Source organism: Periplaneta americana, chromosome 11 (genome assembly GCF_040183065.1).
Source record: "Periplaneta americana isolate PAMFEO1 chromosome 11, P.americana_PAMFEO1_priV1, whole genome shotgun sequence".
NCBI lineage: Eukaryota > Metazoa > Arthropoda > Insecta > Blattodea > Blattidae > Periplaneta > Periplaneta americana.
Window position 1 is genome coordinate 179,076,817 of NC_091127.1, and position 15,314 is coordinate 179,092,130.

The 15,314-nt window shown below is 37.6% G+C and overlaps 1 protein-coding gene across 1 annotated transcript in view; it reads right to left on the bottom strand.

Moving 5' to 3' along the window:
- ChLD3 (Chitin and LDLR binding deacetylase 3) overlaps positions 1-15,068 on the bottom strand; it is an 81,693-nt gene extending 66,625 nt beyond the window's left edge. Inside the window, exon 1 of the mRNA XM_069840567.1 lies at positions 14,961-15,068. Coding sequence (XP_069696668.1) covers positions 14,961-15,012 — 52 coding nt within the window. The 5' untranslated portion in view covers positions 15,013-15,068. The remainder of the gene's footprint in view (positions 1-14,960) is intronic.
- Positions 15,069-15,314: the final 246 nt, after the last annotated feature.

Sequence of the window (15,314 nt, forward strand, 5' to 3'; positions counted from 1 at the left end):
CACATTACTTTGTTCTGAATTCTACTCTACAGGGGACCACATTAAACTAATGTGAGGAAAAGTGAGGTCTCATCATCTATAAGGTTGAGAAACAGTGGTCTAAGCAACGTTATAAAACATAATGAGAAAATTATTGAAGCAAAGAATGGTAGAAGTACGTGTATATATAAAAATTATGCAAAAGAGTTTACAAAAGTTTTACTTACTTACTTACTTACTTACTTACTGGCTTTTAAGGAACCCGGAGGTTGAATGCCGCCCTCACATAAGCCCGCCATTGGTTCCTATCCTGAGTAAGATTAATCCAGTCTCTACCATCATATCCCACCTCCCTTAAATCCATTTTAATATTATCTTCTCATCTACGTCTCGGCCTCCCCAAAGGTCTTTTTCCCTCCGGACTCCCAACTAACACTCTATATGCATTTCTGAATTCGCCCATACGTGCTACATGCCCTGCCCATCTCAAACGTCTGGATTTTATGTTCCTAATTATGTCAAGTGAAGTATACAATGCGTGCAGCTCTGCGTTGTGTAACTTTCTCCATTCTCCTGTAACTTCATCCCTCTTAGCCCTAAATATTTTCCTAAGAATCTTATTCTTAAAAACCCTTAATCTCTGTTCCTCTCTCAAAGTGAGAGTCCAAGTTTCACAACCATACAGAACAATCGGTAATATAACTGTTTTATAAATTCTAACTTTCAGATTTTTTGACAGCAGACGTCATGTACCAAATCTCATAGGCCTAACCTTTTTCCTTTGCTGTGGTCGTGCCGGAGAATCATTCCCATTCCGAGGCTTATTGTTAGGTTTCGTAACAAGCTGTTTTTTACGGTGATGGGTTGTTAGCCCTTCGCCCAACCCCCAAGCTGGAGGACCACCCCTTATCGGCTGTCCACGACTGCTTATGCAATATATTCGCAGCTACCCTCCATATCTGGAGGCCGTCTCCTCTATCCGCAACCTGAGGACGCGCCATGCCGTGGTGATACTACAAAAGTTTTAAACTATAAAAATAAATATCACACCAATTATAAATACGACACAGCCAGCACATCCTGAACACTCAACTCAATTTCAAAACACACATCCTTTTCGACACAATCATGAACACACTCCACCACAACAGGAAACCAGAAGATAGCGCGGGACATTCACTAGGCTTTGGACAATGAAGGATAACACTTCGAAACTAGTCAGCCAGGTAATTTCCTAAAAAGTTAACACAGTAAAGAAGTTGTAAAGTTAATCAGTAAAATTAGACTGTGTAATAATGGTTCAGAATGGTTTGAAGTAGAACAGCTTACTGCTAACGGTTAAAAAAATTAACGTAACCACCGGTATTTTAAAGTTGTTTTATGAACAGAAGAATAAAGGAAATAAATGCAAATGTTTTACTAGATTTTTACGATTTTCCAGTACCTGTGACAAAATGTCTCTCTTCGAGGTTCCAGTGCTAACATAAGTTAGGAGTGCGGCCCACCTGTCGTTTGTAGGTCACACTCGCTCTCACTCTTCCTTCCACATTCAGTTTTTCATGCTCAAATAACTGACCGCATTTAACTTGTGATCTTTTATCCATTGTGACTTATTCTCTGTTTAATTTTATTCATTTTTTCATTCTTAAAATCTCGCATGGAAAGCATTTTGTAGTACTTATCTGAGCGATGTATTCATTAACATATTGTACTTCCTCTTCCCCCACCAAATTCCTTGTTAGAATGAAACTGTAACAGTGTCTCCCATGGGATATAAGGACGATGGTTTAGATATTAATATGAGCAATTAAGCGGTTTTATTTTTTCCAATAAGTAATAGTTAATTTGGCGCTTGATTGTTTTAAATGTAATGGACGTCTCTGTCTTATCCTTCTCTGCCTGCCATCAGTGCTCAAATGTAAGCAACGACTTTCACCAACACGTACCTACGTATCATTTCTGAACATTGTCCGCGCACACATTAGGGAAAAGAGAGATTGCAAGAAAATAAGAAAAGAAACTGCTTTGAGGCCGTAAGTCCAATCGAAGATAAACATGAAAAAAAAAAAAGCCATTAATGGAAGAAAAAGTTAATATCAAAACCTTGTAAAATATATTATAATATACATTTGATTGTCATCTGTATCTTAGAGAAATAAATAACTTTCATGACGTCATTCGAACACATAGTAGGCTAATTATAGGTAACTAAATTACTAGTATCTGTGCATTTCGAACTGGCGGCTCAAGGTCAAGCAATGGACTGCATTTGCCACGTGTGCTTATCCCAATCTTGGACCATTCTCCTCAACTAAAGTCAGCTGGGACAGCCGGAATTACCAGTACTTCAGTCCACAGTTTTAAGTTCTGTAACACGTGCATAGTTTTTACTTTTCTACGTTTGTACGTGACCTTGATCCGCCAGTTCAAAATGCAGGATAATAGCTGGAATATTTCATAAGTCTTTTGAATACTTCATAAGTCTCTGATTAATAATCGCATACTTCGTTGCATATCTTGTACAGTACTTATTAATATAAATAATAGGTAATTATTATAATTACATGGCATATTAGTTAAAATTAAATACGGATAAACAATACAAATTCAAAAATAGCATTCAGTAAGCATAAAGTTAATTTAATTAAATTAAGACTCGATTAACTTATTGTCAGTAATGCACCGATAAAAAGTCGTATTCGGTGTCTTGCGATTAATACTTTAGCTGTCAGACTTGAGGTTAGCGTGTTCAAACCCAGCCGAAGGCAATGAATTAAAAAAAACGATAAAAATCTCCCTCGATAGGGAAGTGAAGTTATGAGTTCCTTGTCGTAGATTTACGTCACATAACAGAACCCTGTGATTCGCGCGGTAGCATCGCGGATTAGTGTAAAGGCTAGTAAACAATACGCCGGGAACGATAACCAGAATGAGAACGAGAAGTGAAGAACGTGAAAGTGAAGATTTTTTATACATAATAAACCGATAACGAAAACGACTATGCATGTCGATAAGTATTTCAATAACGATATGTAAAGTCGATATCACGCAGTGTGATGTTACTTGTGTATACTTGACCAAAGTATTTCAATAACGATATGTAAAGTCGATATTACGCAGTGTGATGTTATTTGTGTATACTTGACCAATGGCATTCTCTCATGAGTACAAGTCAGCCAACACAAACACATGTTAACCAACTTCGAAATTTAAGACACGAAATTAATAAAGAGTGCGGCAAAACATCCTCCCTAATTTAAAGTTTAAATAAAAAACAGATGGATCAAAATAAGAAAACTGTAATAATATGAATGATATCTAAACAGTGGGAAATTTAGGTTTACATGCGTTGCCATAGCGATATCAAATGATATGCGCAGAACAACAAGAACTGAATAGGAAACTTTGTTAATATGAATGGTATCTTAACAGTGGGAATTTTTCATTTTTTTAATAACGTGTCTCTCAAGTGGTGTCCTTCACTATCAATGCATTGTTGAATGCGACTTCGGAAATTCTGCAACACTCTAACTAGTTTTTATTGAGGAATAAGACCAATTTCTTCCTGTATTGCATTTCTTAGATCTGGCAAAGACCTAGGCCGATGTTTGAACACCTCAGCCTTAAGATGTCCCCATAGAAAAAAAATCGCAGGGTGCAAGGTTTGGTGATCGTGTTGGCCAGGGGGCGTCGCCACGTGAAGAAATTAAGCGTCCGGGAAACATCTGTCTCAGGACTTGGAGAGAAATCTGAGCTGTGTGAGAGGTGGCTCCGTCCTGTGAAACCATACCTGGTCAATCTGCAACGCATTGAGTCTTGGAGCCAAAAAAAATTGTGGATCATAAAAGAGTACCGCTGAGAGTTCACTGTCACAGTAACACCATCCTCTTCAAAAAAGTAAGGAGCAAGTATCCCGACTCTTGTAACCGCGCCCCATACAGTAACACGGTCGTTATGTAGAGATTTTTCATGAAGTTCACGAGGGTTCTGTCCACTTCAATATCGGAAATTTTGATGATTCACGCATGTAAACCTAAATTTCCCACTGTTTAGATACAATTCATATTAATACAGTTTCCTTATTTTGATCCATATGTTTTTATTTAAATTTTAAATTGGGGAGGATGTTTTGCCGCATCCTTTATTTAACAATTCAATTCAAGTGGTAGTCTGGTCACATAATTATAGGCTACACGTAGCATATATGAAAAGTTTTCTACTGAATTTCTGCGTTAGTTACAAGCAATGAATGGACAACATATTATGTCATGGTCTTCTTGCTACAAAATATACGACGACCAAAATATATGACAACAGAATCAATCTAGTAGGCTGTGATCGCAAACGAGAACGGCAAAGTTTAAACTTAGCCAACTCTCCGTTCCCGTTCCCGTTCCCGTTCCCGGGCTCCGGCAAGCTTCTCGTTAATTGTGAATGCTCACATATAAATCCATTTATTTTAAAAATTATTCCGTTCTCGATCTCGTTATCGTTTCCATTCCCGGTTTATTGTGAACCGCCTTAACACTGCAACCAGAAGGTCGCAGTTTCGATTCCCGTGGTAACACGGATTTTTTTCCATAGATCTAATCCTTTGGCCGCGTTCTCGCCCTGAGGTTCACTCAGTCTCTAACAGAAATGAGTAGTAACAGTTATTCCTTGATGGTAAAGGCGGCGGGCACGTAGGACTAATATCCCTACTGCCATTAATGCCGATTGTTGTGCGAGTTGGGAGCCTTAATCTCCCGCTGTTCTGTTAGAAAAAAATATAAATGCAAAGTACTGTCAAGTGAAGTACATAAATAGACAAGAATGAACATTGTTTGAAGGCAATCTTCAATTTTAGCCTACTTAATATATTTTTCAGTAACTTATTACTTCAATTTTCTTACAAAAAACGTAAAGATCATTCATTCATTCATTCATTCATTCATTCATTCATTCATTCATTCATTCATTCATTCATTCATTCATTCATTCAGTGTTCTGCCCAAAGGCAGATCTTTCACTGCAAACCCAGCTTTCTCCAATCTTTCCTATTTTCTACTTTCTTCTTCGTCTCCTCATATGTTCGATAATATATCTTATACCTGGTAAGATTTATCTTGTCTCAGTAGCAATAAAACCAAGTCCCTTCAAATGAGGGTCGAGATTATAGGAGGGTTGTAAATTTTCAGAATTCCTTTCAAAATCTTGTTATTGTACAGGCTACCGGAACTCAGTTTCTTGAAAGACAAGCTCAGTGACGGAACTATACAGTAGGCTACGAAGAGAGATATTTTGTTACTTTATTTTGCGCTACAGAACGTATCAACTAGTCCCTTCCGCCACTGGCATCGCTTCACTGCCCCCATCGCAATAACAACACAGACGAGGTAAGACATATCTCCTTCCTCTCTCTTTTCACAGTGAGACAAGATTCATCACTCAGACTTCAATAATGTAAAGGTATGATAACATAATTATATCGTACTGTACTTTATCATATTCTAACAGATGAACGCCAAATCACTTATATGACTTATATGATGAAATATCTCAAATATCTTTACAGGGGCGCACGGTAACGCTACAAACCGAAAGATCGCAGCGATTCCTGATGGGATCGTGGATTTTCGCCATTGATCTGAGCCTTTCGGTCGCACTCTGACCTTGAGGTAACAGAAATAGGTGCCAGAGGTATTTCCTTAATAAAAGTGGCGGGAACGTACGACTGAAATCCCTTACTTACAAATGGCTTTTAAGGAACCCGAAGGTTCATTGCCGCCCTCACATAAGCCCGCCAGCGGTCCCTATCCTGTGCAAGATTAATCCAGTCTCTATCATCATACACCACCTCCCTCAAATCCATTTTAATATTATCCTCCCATCTACGTCTCGGCCTCCCTAAAGGTCTTTTTCCCTCCGGTCTCCCAACTAACACTCTATATGCATTTCTGGATTCGCCCATACGTGCTACATGCCCTGCCCATCTCAAACGTCTGGATTTAATGTTCCTAATTATGTCAGGTGAAGAATACAATGCGTGCAGTTCTGTGTTGTGTAACTTTCTCCATTCTCCTGTAACTTCATCCCGCTTAGCCCCAAATATTTTCCTTAGCACCTTATTCTCAAACACCCTGAACCTATGTTCCTCTCTCAGAGTGAGAGTCCAAGTTTCACAACCATACAGAAGAACCGGTAATATAACTGTTTTATAAATTCTAACTTTCAGATTTTTGGACAGCAGACTGGATGATAAGAGCTTCTCAACCGAATAATAACACGCATTTCCCATATTTATTCTGCGTTTAATTTCCTCCCGAGTGTCATTTATATTTGTTACTGTTGCTCCAAGATATTTGAATTTTTCCACCTCTTCGAAGGATAAATCTCCAATTTTTATATTTCCATTTCGTACAATATTCTCGTCACGAGACATAATCATATACTTTGTCTTTTCGGGATTTACTTCCAAACCGATCGCTCTACTTGCTTCAAGTAAAATTTCCGTGTTTTCCCTAATCGTTTGTGTATTTTCTCCTAACATATTCACGTCATCCGCATAGACAAGAAGCTGATGTAACCCGTTCAATTCCAAACCCTGCCTGTTATCCTGAACTTTCCTAATGGCATATTCTAGAGCAAAGTTAAAAAGTAAAGGTGATAGTGCATCTCCCTGCTTTAGCCCGCAGTGAATTGGAAAAGCATCAGATAGAAACTGACCTATACGGACTCTGCTGTATGTTTCACTGAGACACATTTTAATTAATCGAACCAGTTTCTTGGGAATACCAAATTCAATAAGAATATCATATAATACTTCCCTCTTAACCGAGTCATAACGACTGAAATCCCTACTGACACTAATGCCGGTCATCGTCCACCTCTGTGAAGTAACGGTTAGCGCGTCTAACCGTGAAACGAGCGGATCCGGGTTCAAATCCTGGTTGGGTTTTTTCCGAGATTTTCCCTCAACCAATTGAAGCAGAATTGCTATAGGTCTATGCCTATGTGCAATGTCATTCAACCAAATGGAGCAAAATTGCTGGGTACTGTAATTTTCGGCGTTGGACCTCGGACTCATTTCGCCATCATTAATTCACATATCATCATCCATACCATAGCCCGGGTTAAGTTCACGGTGCAGCGTGCTGTACTTGTACAAGAGCGCGGCCGTTCGGCTACCCAGTCATTCACAGAATAGGAGTGGTAAGTATAATAAGTAGGCTTCGTATTCCAACTACCTAAAGACTGAAATTAAAGACACAATGGGTATATAGTACGCCGAACACAAGTGATACAACAGATAAAGATACAGTATAAACAAACAAGTCGTCGCTGCGTGTTCGTGGAGTACAGTCAACTCCCGACTTTCTGAAGCTATACTAGTAAACACATGCTTGAGCAGTGATGTTCATTTTCGTCGTGATCTTCGCAGTGAATAATAACATGCATTCGTAAGTTTCGGAACGTGAACATATGCGGATGTCACTTGAAATGATTTTATATTGTAAGAAATTCTTTCAATAGCACATGACGTTATTGGTGCATGATGTAGTACAAGATATTCTTATTGTACGATATTTTTTCGTGTTTCATTAGGATATTGCATGTCGCTCATCACTGAAAACCCACTAATTTTCTATGTACTTTTCCAGAAATTCCCTAAAATGGAGATTATTAAATTTATTAATTGGGATGTTGGCACTGAACATCATGGTAGGCTACACAAATCCATGCTAAATTTTTAGATTCTTATGATACTGTTTTTTTATTACGTTCAACACACTTTCTGTGCCTTTTGGTATTTCAGTGTCTTTCAATACACTGTTTTTTGTCACTTTTACGTTTATTTTACAAAATTTATATGTAATGTTACCTATATTGACAGTAAAAACATTAGTTCTAATATCCTCAACTATGCCCCGCAATATTACACGCTCTGTAATGATCCTTCAATCAGCCACAAAGATGTAGTTATTTAAAAAGCCCTAATACGACTAGTAAGAGCAGTGTTCGATAAGATTACTCACTATGGCTGCGTCCCGATTTTCACTTTCTAGAGGAAGAGGACGGAGGATGCGTAACTATTTTGTATACGAACATACCTGTATCTGTGCTGTGACGTCACATATACATTGAATCAGGCAACTTCATTCCAGTTTATAGGTAGCTGGAATACGGAGCCTTATAATAAGCCTCAGACTGCAGTGCAAGCCTTCGGATCCCTCCTCCATACCAGAGAAAAAATGTCGGTTGTCTGTACATGTGGTAACCTTAACTTCTCGCTACACTGTAGGCCTTCATGGACTATAATAGGGATCACACTACTTCACATTTATTGTACAATTGGTGCCACGAAAAAATAGAACGGCATTCATACCGTGATATGATTTAACGTTTTAAAAGTCATTATGTCACTGTAGCAGTATAAATAAGCAATAAAAAGGGAACTCTTTCAAATAGAGCATGGCAAGCATTCTCAACCTGATGCTATTTTAATGGCATTTGGTGTTCTTAAGCGACTAAAAAAGTGCTCGCGAGCACTAACGCTCCTGCGGTCCTTTCTTCAATTAAAACTCTGTTGTACGAGCTGGAACAAATAGTGTTCCTATCCATTAATATCCTACAGACCTGATAAGCCTTTTCGTATTTCTTGGTGTATAACACCTCTCAATTCAATGTGAACTTAGCCAGAAAAAAAATCAAGATTATTCAAGAGAATAATATGATTGCTCGTGAGAAATTTGAATTGATAGATCTCCAGTCTTTCTTAGCGTCGAAATATTGTATTTTAAAATGAGAACTTCTAGTCTTTGGAAATAAAAGATACAAAAAGATTCCAAATGCTGCGGAGTCTTTCTCTCAAATATCTGGCTATGTTCGGGACAACTTACCTATGCGAAAAAGTTTTCACTTATGAAATATCTCAAGAAAAAAATAGATCACGATTAAGTAATCCACAGGACTGTTTATGTGTTCAAGCGACTTCTTCCTGGACATCACTGAAATTCTAAGTAACACTCAAGTTCAAGGATAACATTATCCCTTGTGATTGCTTTAAAATGTATTTATATATTTAATTTTTATGTTGATATAGGCCTATTAAACCTATTCCGTTTCATGGGGCTCGCTCATTTAGTATTACATGTGAACCTCTGTTCTATGGCTTAAAAAGAGTGTTAAAATAACATTATAGGCCGATGAAAATCTTTAGGTAGATTCCTCAGTAAACCAAAACAGTAAATACGGCACTCCTAAAAAAAACTAGGCCTACTATAACTGAAACACGAACTTCAGGAGATTTTGGCCTAAATTTGAACCAAAATTGACAATATTTAATGTTTTCTTTATTAATTTCCTATTGTCCCTAACATGAAAGAGATCGTAACTCGTAAGGACTGTTCCCTTTTTTAATGTGAAACGTTTATGCTCAAGTGTAAAATGAATCAAACGTTATGAAAACTTCATCTGCAATGGCAATGCGTTAGTACGACACACTATTCTTAACGTGACTTGCTTAGTAACGGATCAGACTCTTGCATTGATATGGTGTTTGCTAGAAGGATAGACTTACTGTCTTGTATGAATTATATATGATAATTTTATTATCATAGACCCATACTAACAGCTCTCCAACAATCCAATTCAGATGGAAAACAGTAACTCCATTGTAAATACTGGTACAGCCGTATGGTATATATTAATTTAAAAAAGAAAAAGTAATCATTAATAATACACAAATACCGTATTTTTAGTAGAATAAAATGGATGATTCGTTGTCTTTGTTTACTTTACTTGGTTATTTAACGACACGTATCAACTACGAGGTTATTTAGCGTCGATGAGAATGATGATAGGGAGATGATATTTGGCGAGATGAGACCGAGGATTCGCCATAGATTACCTGAATTTGCCTTATGATTGGGGAAAACCTCGGAAAACCCCAACTAGGTAATCAGCCCAAACGGGAATCAAACCCGCGCCCGAACGCAACTCCGGATCGGCAGGCAAGCGCCTTAGCCGACTGAGCTACGCCGCGCCGGTGGCTGATTTCGTTGTTCAACCTGCCACTATTTAGGTTGTCAATTCGGTGGGTATTTCGTCAAATAAGTTGTCAAATTAGATGCATTATGTTATGTTTGTTTAATACATACGAGAAAAAAGCAACAAGCATTTTATATCACATAACTTATCAGCAGGGCTAAGAATTGTATGCCGTTACATAGCGCTTCATGCGCCTCTGACTTAGGTACCAGTACGTAATTGCGTTGGGGTGGGAGATTTCAGTGTGTTTCGTTCAGCAGTAAACTTTAGTTGATCGGTTGATAGTTTACATTACGACCGAATACTGCTATTCGTAACAGGCAACATTCAAAGTCTTGTAAAGAAGAATAATAGCAAGATGCCGAGAATGAAATTTGTGACTTAATTTCAAATGAGGAAATTTATAATAATGATACAGATTTTGAGATAGATAATGCTTGTGTAAAATATTTCAAATATGTCCTCATTGTTTCTGCAGAAGTGTAACGAAGTTTCTCTAGATAAAGGCTGTGTTTTCTAGCAACAGGCAATCATTCTCCTTTGAAAATTTGAAAATGTGGTTTGTTATTCACTGCAACAATATATGAAATAAAAAATTATGTAAAACAAAAACGTAATACACCATCATATTCACATAGTGAAATAATAAGGCTGATACTTGTCAATGTTATATTAGGTGTATTTTCTACAGACAGAATATAAAATGTCTTTAAAATATTGCAATTTTTCTTTAACAAAGAAAATGATGTCTTTAAACTTTTCTTTAGCAGATAGTTGTGTTTCGTAGTCAAAGGAGTGGCTTTCAACCACCCAAATGCTGAGGACTAACTTACCGTGATGATAAGCATGAGTTCAAACGAACGAAGGACACTGCGTTAACTCACCCCAACTCTGAGACGTACTCAAAGTCAGAGGCGCACGAAGCGCACTGGTAGTATAACGGCATATATTTCTCAGGCCTACTTATCAGCATGGCCAAAATATAAACTAAGCACAGTTTATACAAGTACGCACGAAAATTTGTGCGGCGACAGTCAGTGAGTATTTTCGTTTACACAGAAAAAGCTCTCTCATTGTCCAAATTAAATGTAGGAAACCACAGTTCTTGCAACCAACTCATATTAAATTCATTGTGGTCCTTTAATAGTCCCCTAGAACCTCTTTGCATCAAATTATAGCTTCCAATGTATAACATACTGCAGCAGTAGACTACAGATATCAATTTTTATTTTTTTTTTTCGGTGGTCATAGAGATAGTAAAAGTGACTGCATACAATATCCATATTGAAAATAGAGAAATACTGCCGTTACAAAGCGATTGACAAATTAAATGAAACAAAAGTCACAAAAATATTGAAAAAAAAAATTTTAACATACTGAATCAAATTTTTATGCAATCCTTGCAATGTTTGTTATGACGCTATAAATCGTGTACAATTGGCCTAATTCTGGCACTGGTGCCAGAAAAGGTTCCCTAGCAACTAGTATTCCATGATATCATTACCGCCTTCACAACACAATTTTATACAATGTACTTGTAAGAAAAACTTCAAAACAACAACAAAATAACATTGTCTTAGAAATGGTTACTTAGCAACCATGCAATATATTACGTCATATTGAGTACTCATGTCTCTACCACGTCATAACATTACATTTTGTAAATTTATTTTTTTTTTTACATATTTTAAAGCTAGAATAGCATAAAACATTGTATGTAACACTTGTACAATCTTCATTATAAACATTCGTGAAAATTAGCATTCGCTCGTGCCATAATTACCAAGATTATACACCAATTACATAAATTACTATTGTGGATATTTACTAGTTTTTTTCGATACATGTGTATTTTGTGGTTATTGACATATTTCGTACAACAAACAAAATTCGCTTTATTTCGCGAATTATTTTGCTTAGTCTAAATATGGTGTTTTAGGTATCTACAAGGGTAAATACAACAAAGAAAATAATTGTGGAAAATTATGGGAGGGAGGCAGGCACTATGGTCCGGCACTGCGACCTATTGCGCTAACCCTCAAGGTAGGCACATTCCCAAACTCACACCGGCTGACTATACTAAGATTCGCTGCGTACCCAGGTTTCCAGCAAGCCACCCGACCCGTCTCTAGGTCAGCCCCCTCCGTGCATCACCAGCCGGTGAGGGGGAAATGTTATGAAATGATGACTAAATGGAAAAATGGTGACGGAATGATGTAGATCAGCGGTCATCAGCACAGTGCACCCTCTGGCTAGCGTCCCTTGCCCGCGGATAAGACACTGCTCTATTTTTTTTTTTTTTTTTTGTATATCAGCATGCTCCATTACATTGGAGTAATACTACATGCTTTACATAAAATATTACAATAATTAGTTACATAATTTATGAGAACAAGATATTTACAATTTTGATTGCGATCTTGAAATTCTTATAGATACAAGTGTTGCCTAATTGTACTTCTATATATTTTAGGTTACCATCATTGTTAATATTATTTCTAATTTCAATTCTGTTACATTTTGCCAAATTCTATGGATTTTATAAATTTTCTGAAGCTTTTGAGGTATGCTGTTGTGAACTGATCAAAAGGTGGAGGCCAGGTTTGACCTGTGCGTATTATACTAGCTCGTAGGATTCTTCTTTCTTTTATCAGTGTGGCACATCTTAGTAGTATATGGTAAACTGTCTGTTCTTCTTTTAGTCTGCAAGGGCACGTTGGAGTTGGAATAATCTTGAATCTGTGAAGGTACGATACACTGCTCTATTGTATCCGTGGCTGCTGGCCGGGTATGCTTTCTACCTCTCCCTTCTGCACGAGGGTGCATATTTCGATGCACAGCTTGCCCGTTACCCATTTCAGCGAGTGCTGACGATCACTCATATAGATTTTTTTTATTTTAGTTGGTTATTTAACGACGCTGCATCAACTACTAGGTTATTTAGCGTCGATGAGATTGGTGATAGTGAGATGATATTTGGCGAGATGAGGCCGAGGATTCGCCATAGATTACCTTGCATTCACATTACGGATGTAGAAAACCTCGGAAAAAACCCAACCAGGTAATCAGCCCAAGCGGGGATCGAACCCGCGCCCGAACGCAACTTCAGACCGGCAGGCAAGCGCCTTAACCGACTGAGCCACGCCGGTGGCCACCACTCATATAGATGCCTAATATGGAGAAAAAGGGAGAACCCCAAAAATAATCTCATCTGCGATCTTGTCCGTCATAAGTGAATTTTTAATGAAAAATCCCAGACCTGACCGGGACTCGAACCCGGGCCGTCTGCGTGACATGTCGCAGATCTGACCATCCAGCCACCGCAGGGATGCTATTACCAAAATACGGTCCAAATAATACAGTATATGCATTGCATTAATATTATTTCACTCTCAGTTATATTCACAGTCCTTATAAATAAGAATTATTTCGTTAAAAATCTGAATATCGCAGTAACACCTAACCGATGCGCGAAGTTACAGGGATCCTACGAATCACCTGTCATTTTTAGTTGTCAGTCTCCTTAGGATAACTTTCTTTCGAGCGAATCATGGTATTACGAGTTAACTTTTAAACAACTGACTGCAATATTAAGGGGATGAATTATATTCTATGAGCATTAAATATCACTGTTCTCCATTTACTGTAGCACATAGCGGAGTTACTGCCCCCCAAACTTATCTGAACTCTTTTTTTTTTCTATTAACGCTAGAACATATTGAATTCAAAATATATTTTTTTTTGCTTTTGTTTATGATTAAGTTTCTGTGGCTAAATTGTTGAATTAATGTATTCAGATCATGTGTCTGGACTGTAATATTTATTTTAAATTTCTGAATGTTTAACAATTCCTACACCTCATTTGAGGAATGGAAGCACTGTAATGTTTATTTTTTAACAGCCTGTACTCAAGTGTTAGAAGTCTGCAGGTGTTCAGGCCGACACTTGAAGTTTTATGAATAACATGCTGCACAACAATGCAGAAAAGAGGAAAATGATCCCGGTATGATGTGTAAACTTAAAGACGAGATTAAATAAAATAATTAGAGTTTACATTTCATATGATATCTTCAGGAAGGTAAGCTTCATATAAAAAAGTTTCTGTTAGCACTGTTACGTAGTTTTATTGATGTACGCATGTATTTCTATACGAGAGAGAGAAAGAGAGAGATTGTTTTAAGTTATGCCCTATTATAATATTTATAGTAGACCTAAAGTTCAAACCCTATACAACTCAGTCCGAAACATCGCGGATATGGGTGTAACACTGTTAGAAATATGCCCCCAGAAAATGCCTTTATTAAATGATCATATTCCGATATACCGTACCACGGTCAAGCTATAATGGGGGAGGAGGTAAATGATGTCCCCCATAACCCCGTTTATGGGGATTCTATGGTTTTGCTTTGCCCCCCCCCCAAGCAAACGGTTCTCTCTCCGCCTATGCTGTAGCAGTTCACTGCAAAGATTTTAACTGCTGTTGTTAATTGCTAGAAAATATGTAGATCCGAAACTGAAGTTCTTTAAATGTGCAGCAAATAAATAATACGTTCAACGAAACTGAAAAGAAAGAGGGAAAACATGTGATACTACTCACTAGAAATGAACTGTCTGAAGACATTACTTTCACTTACCGAGGGAGAAATTCGTCTTACAGGCCTATTTTAATATTAAACAAGCGAGTTAATGTTCATGTTATTCTATTACAGCTAATATAAAATTTTGTGGTTTGTTCTATATTGGTTTACACAATAAAACTCGACCATTCTCTAAAACTTTCCCTTATGAAACATTTGACGATTATATATCTACAAAGCAATTATTGCCAATTTCAGATAATAGTTTATCAGTAAAATGTTATCCATCACGTCGCAGTGTATTGATTAGAAAACGCTGTTAATTAAATACTCAATAAACATGTGTAATTTCTGTCAATTTTACTGATACCTTACCTGTAGCAAACGTTAAACACAGCAACACCACTCTTGTCGAAGAACCACTCATGGTCACGGCCACAGTTCTACTGAATAGCGGTCACCGGCTACATCCAAGTCTTATATGCGACCTCCTTCTCGACATGACAGTCATCATAACATGCATCCTACAAGTTTCCCCGTTTCTTTTTCAAACGACTCGGGCGTTGTAGAACTATGGATGCGTCTTGCAGGATTCCTCGAAATTGGACTAATGACTCCCATCCCATACAATAATGATTGCAGCTTTCTTGTTTTTGCTCGATTTCAAACGGCAGCTGTCATCGGTAACGTATCCTCAGGTCTAGGTAGTTAAACTTCTATCGTGTAGTG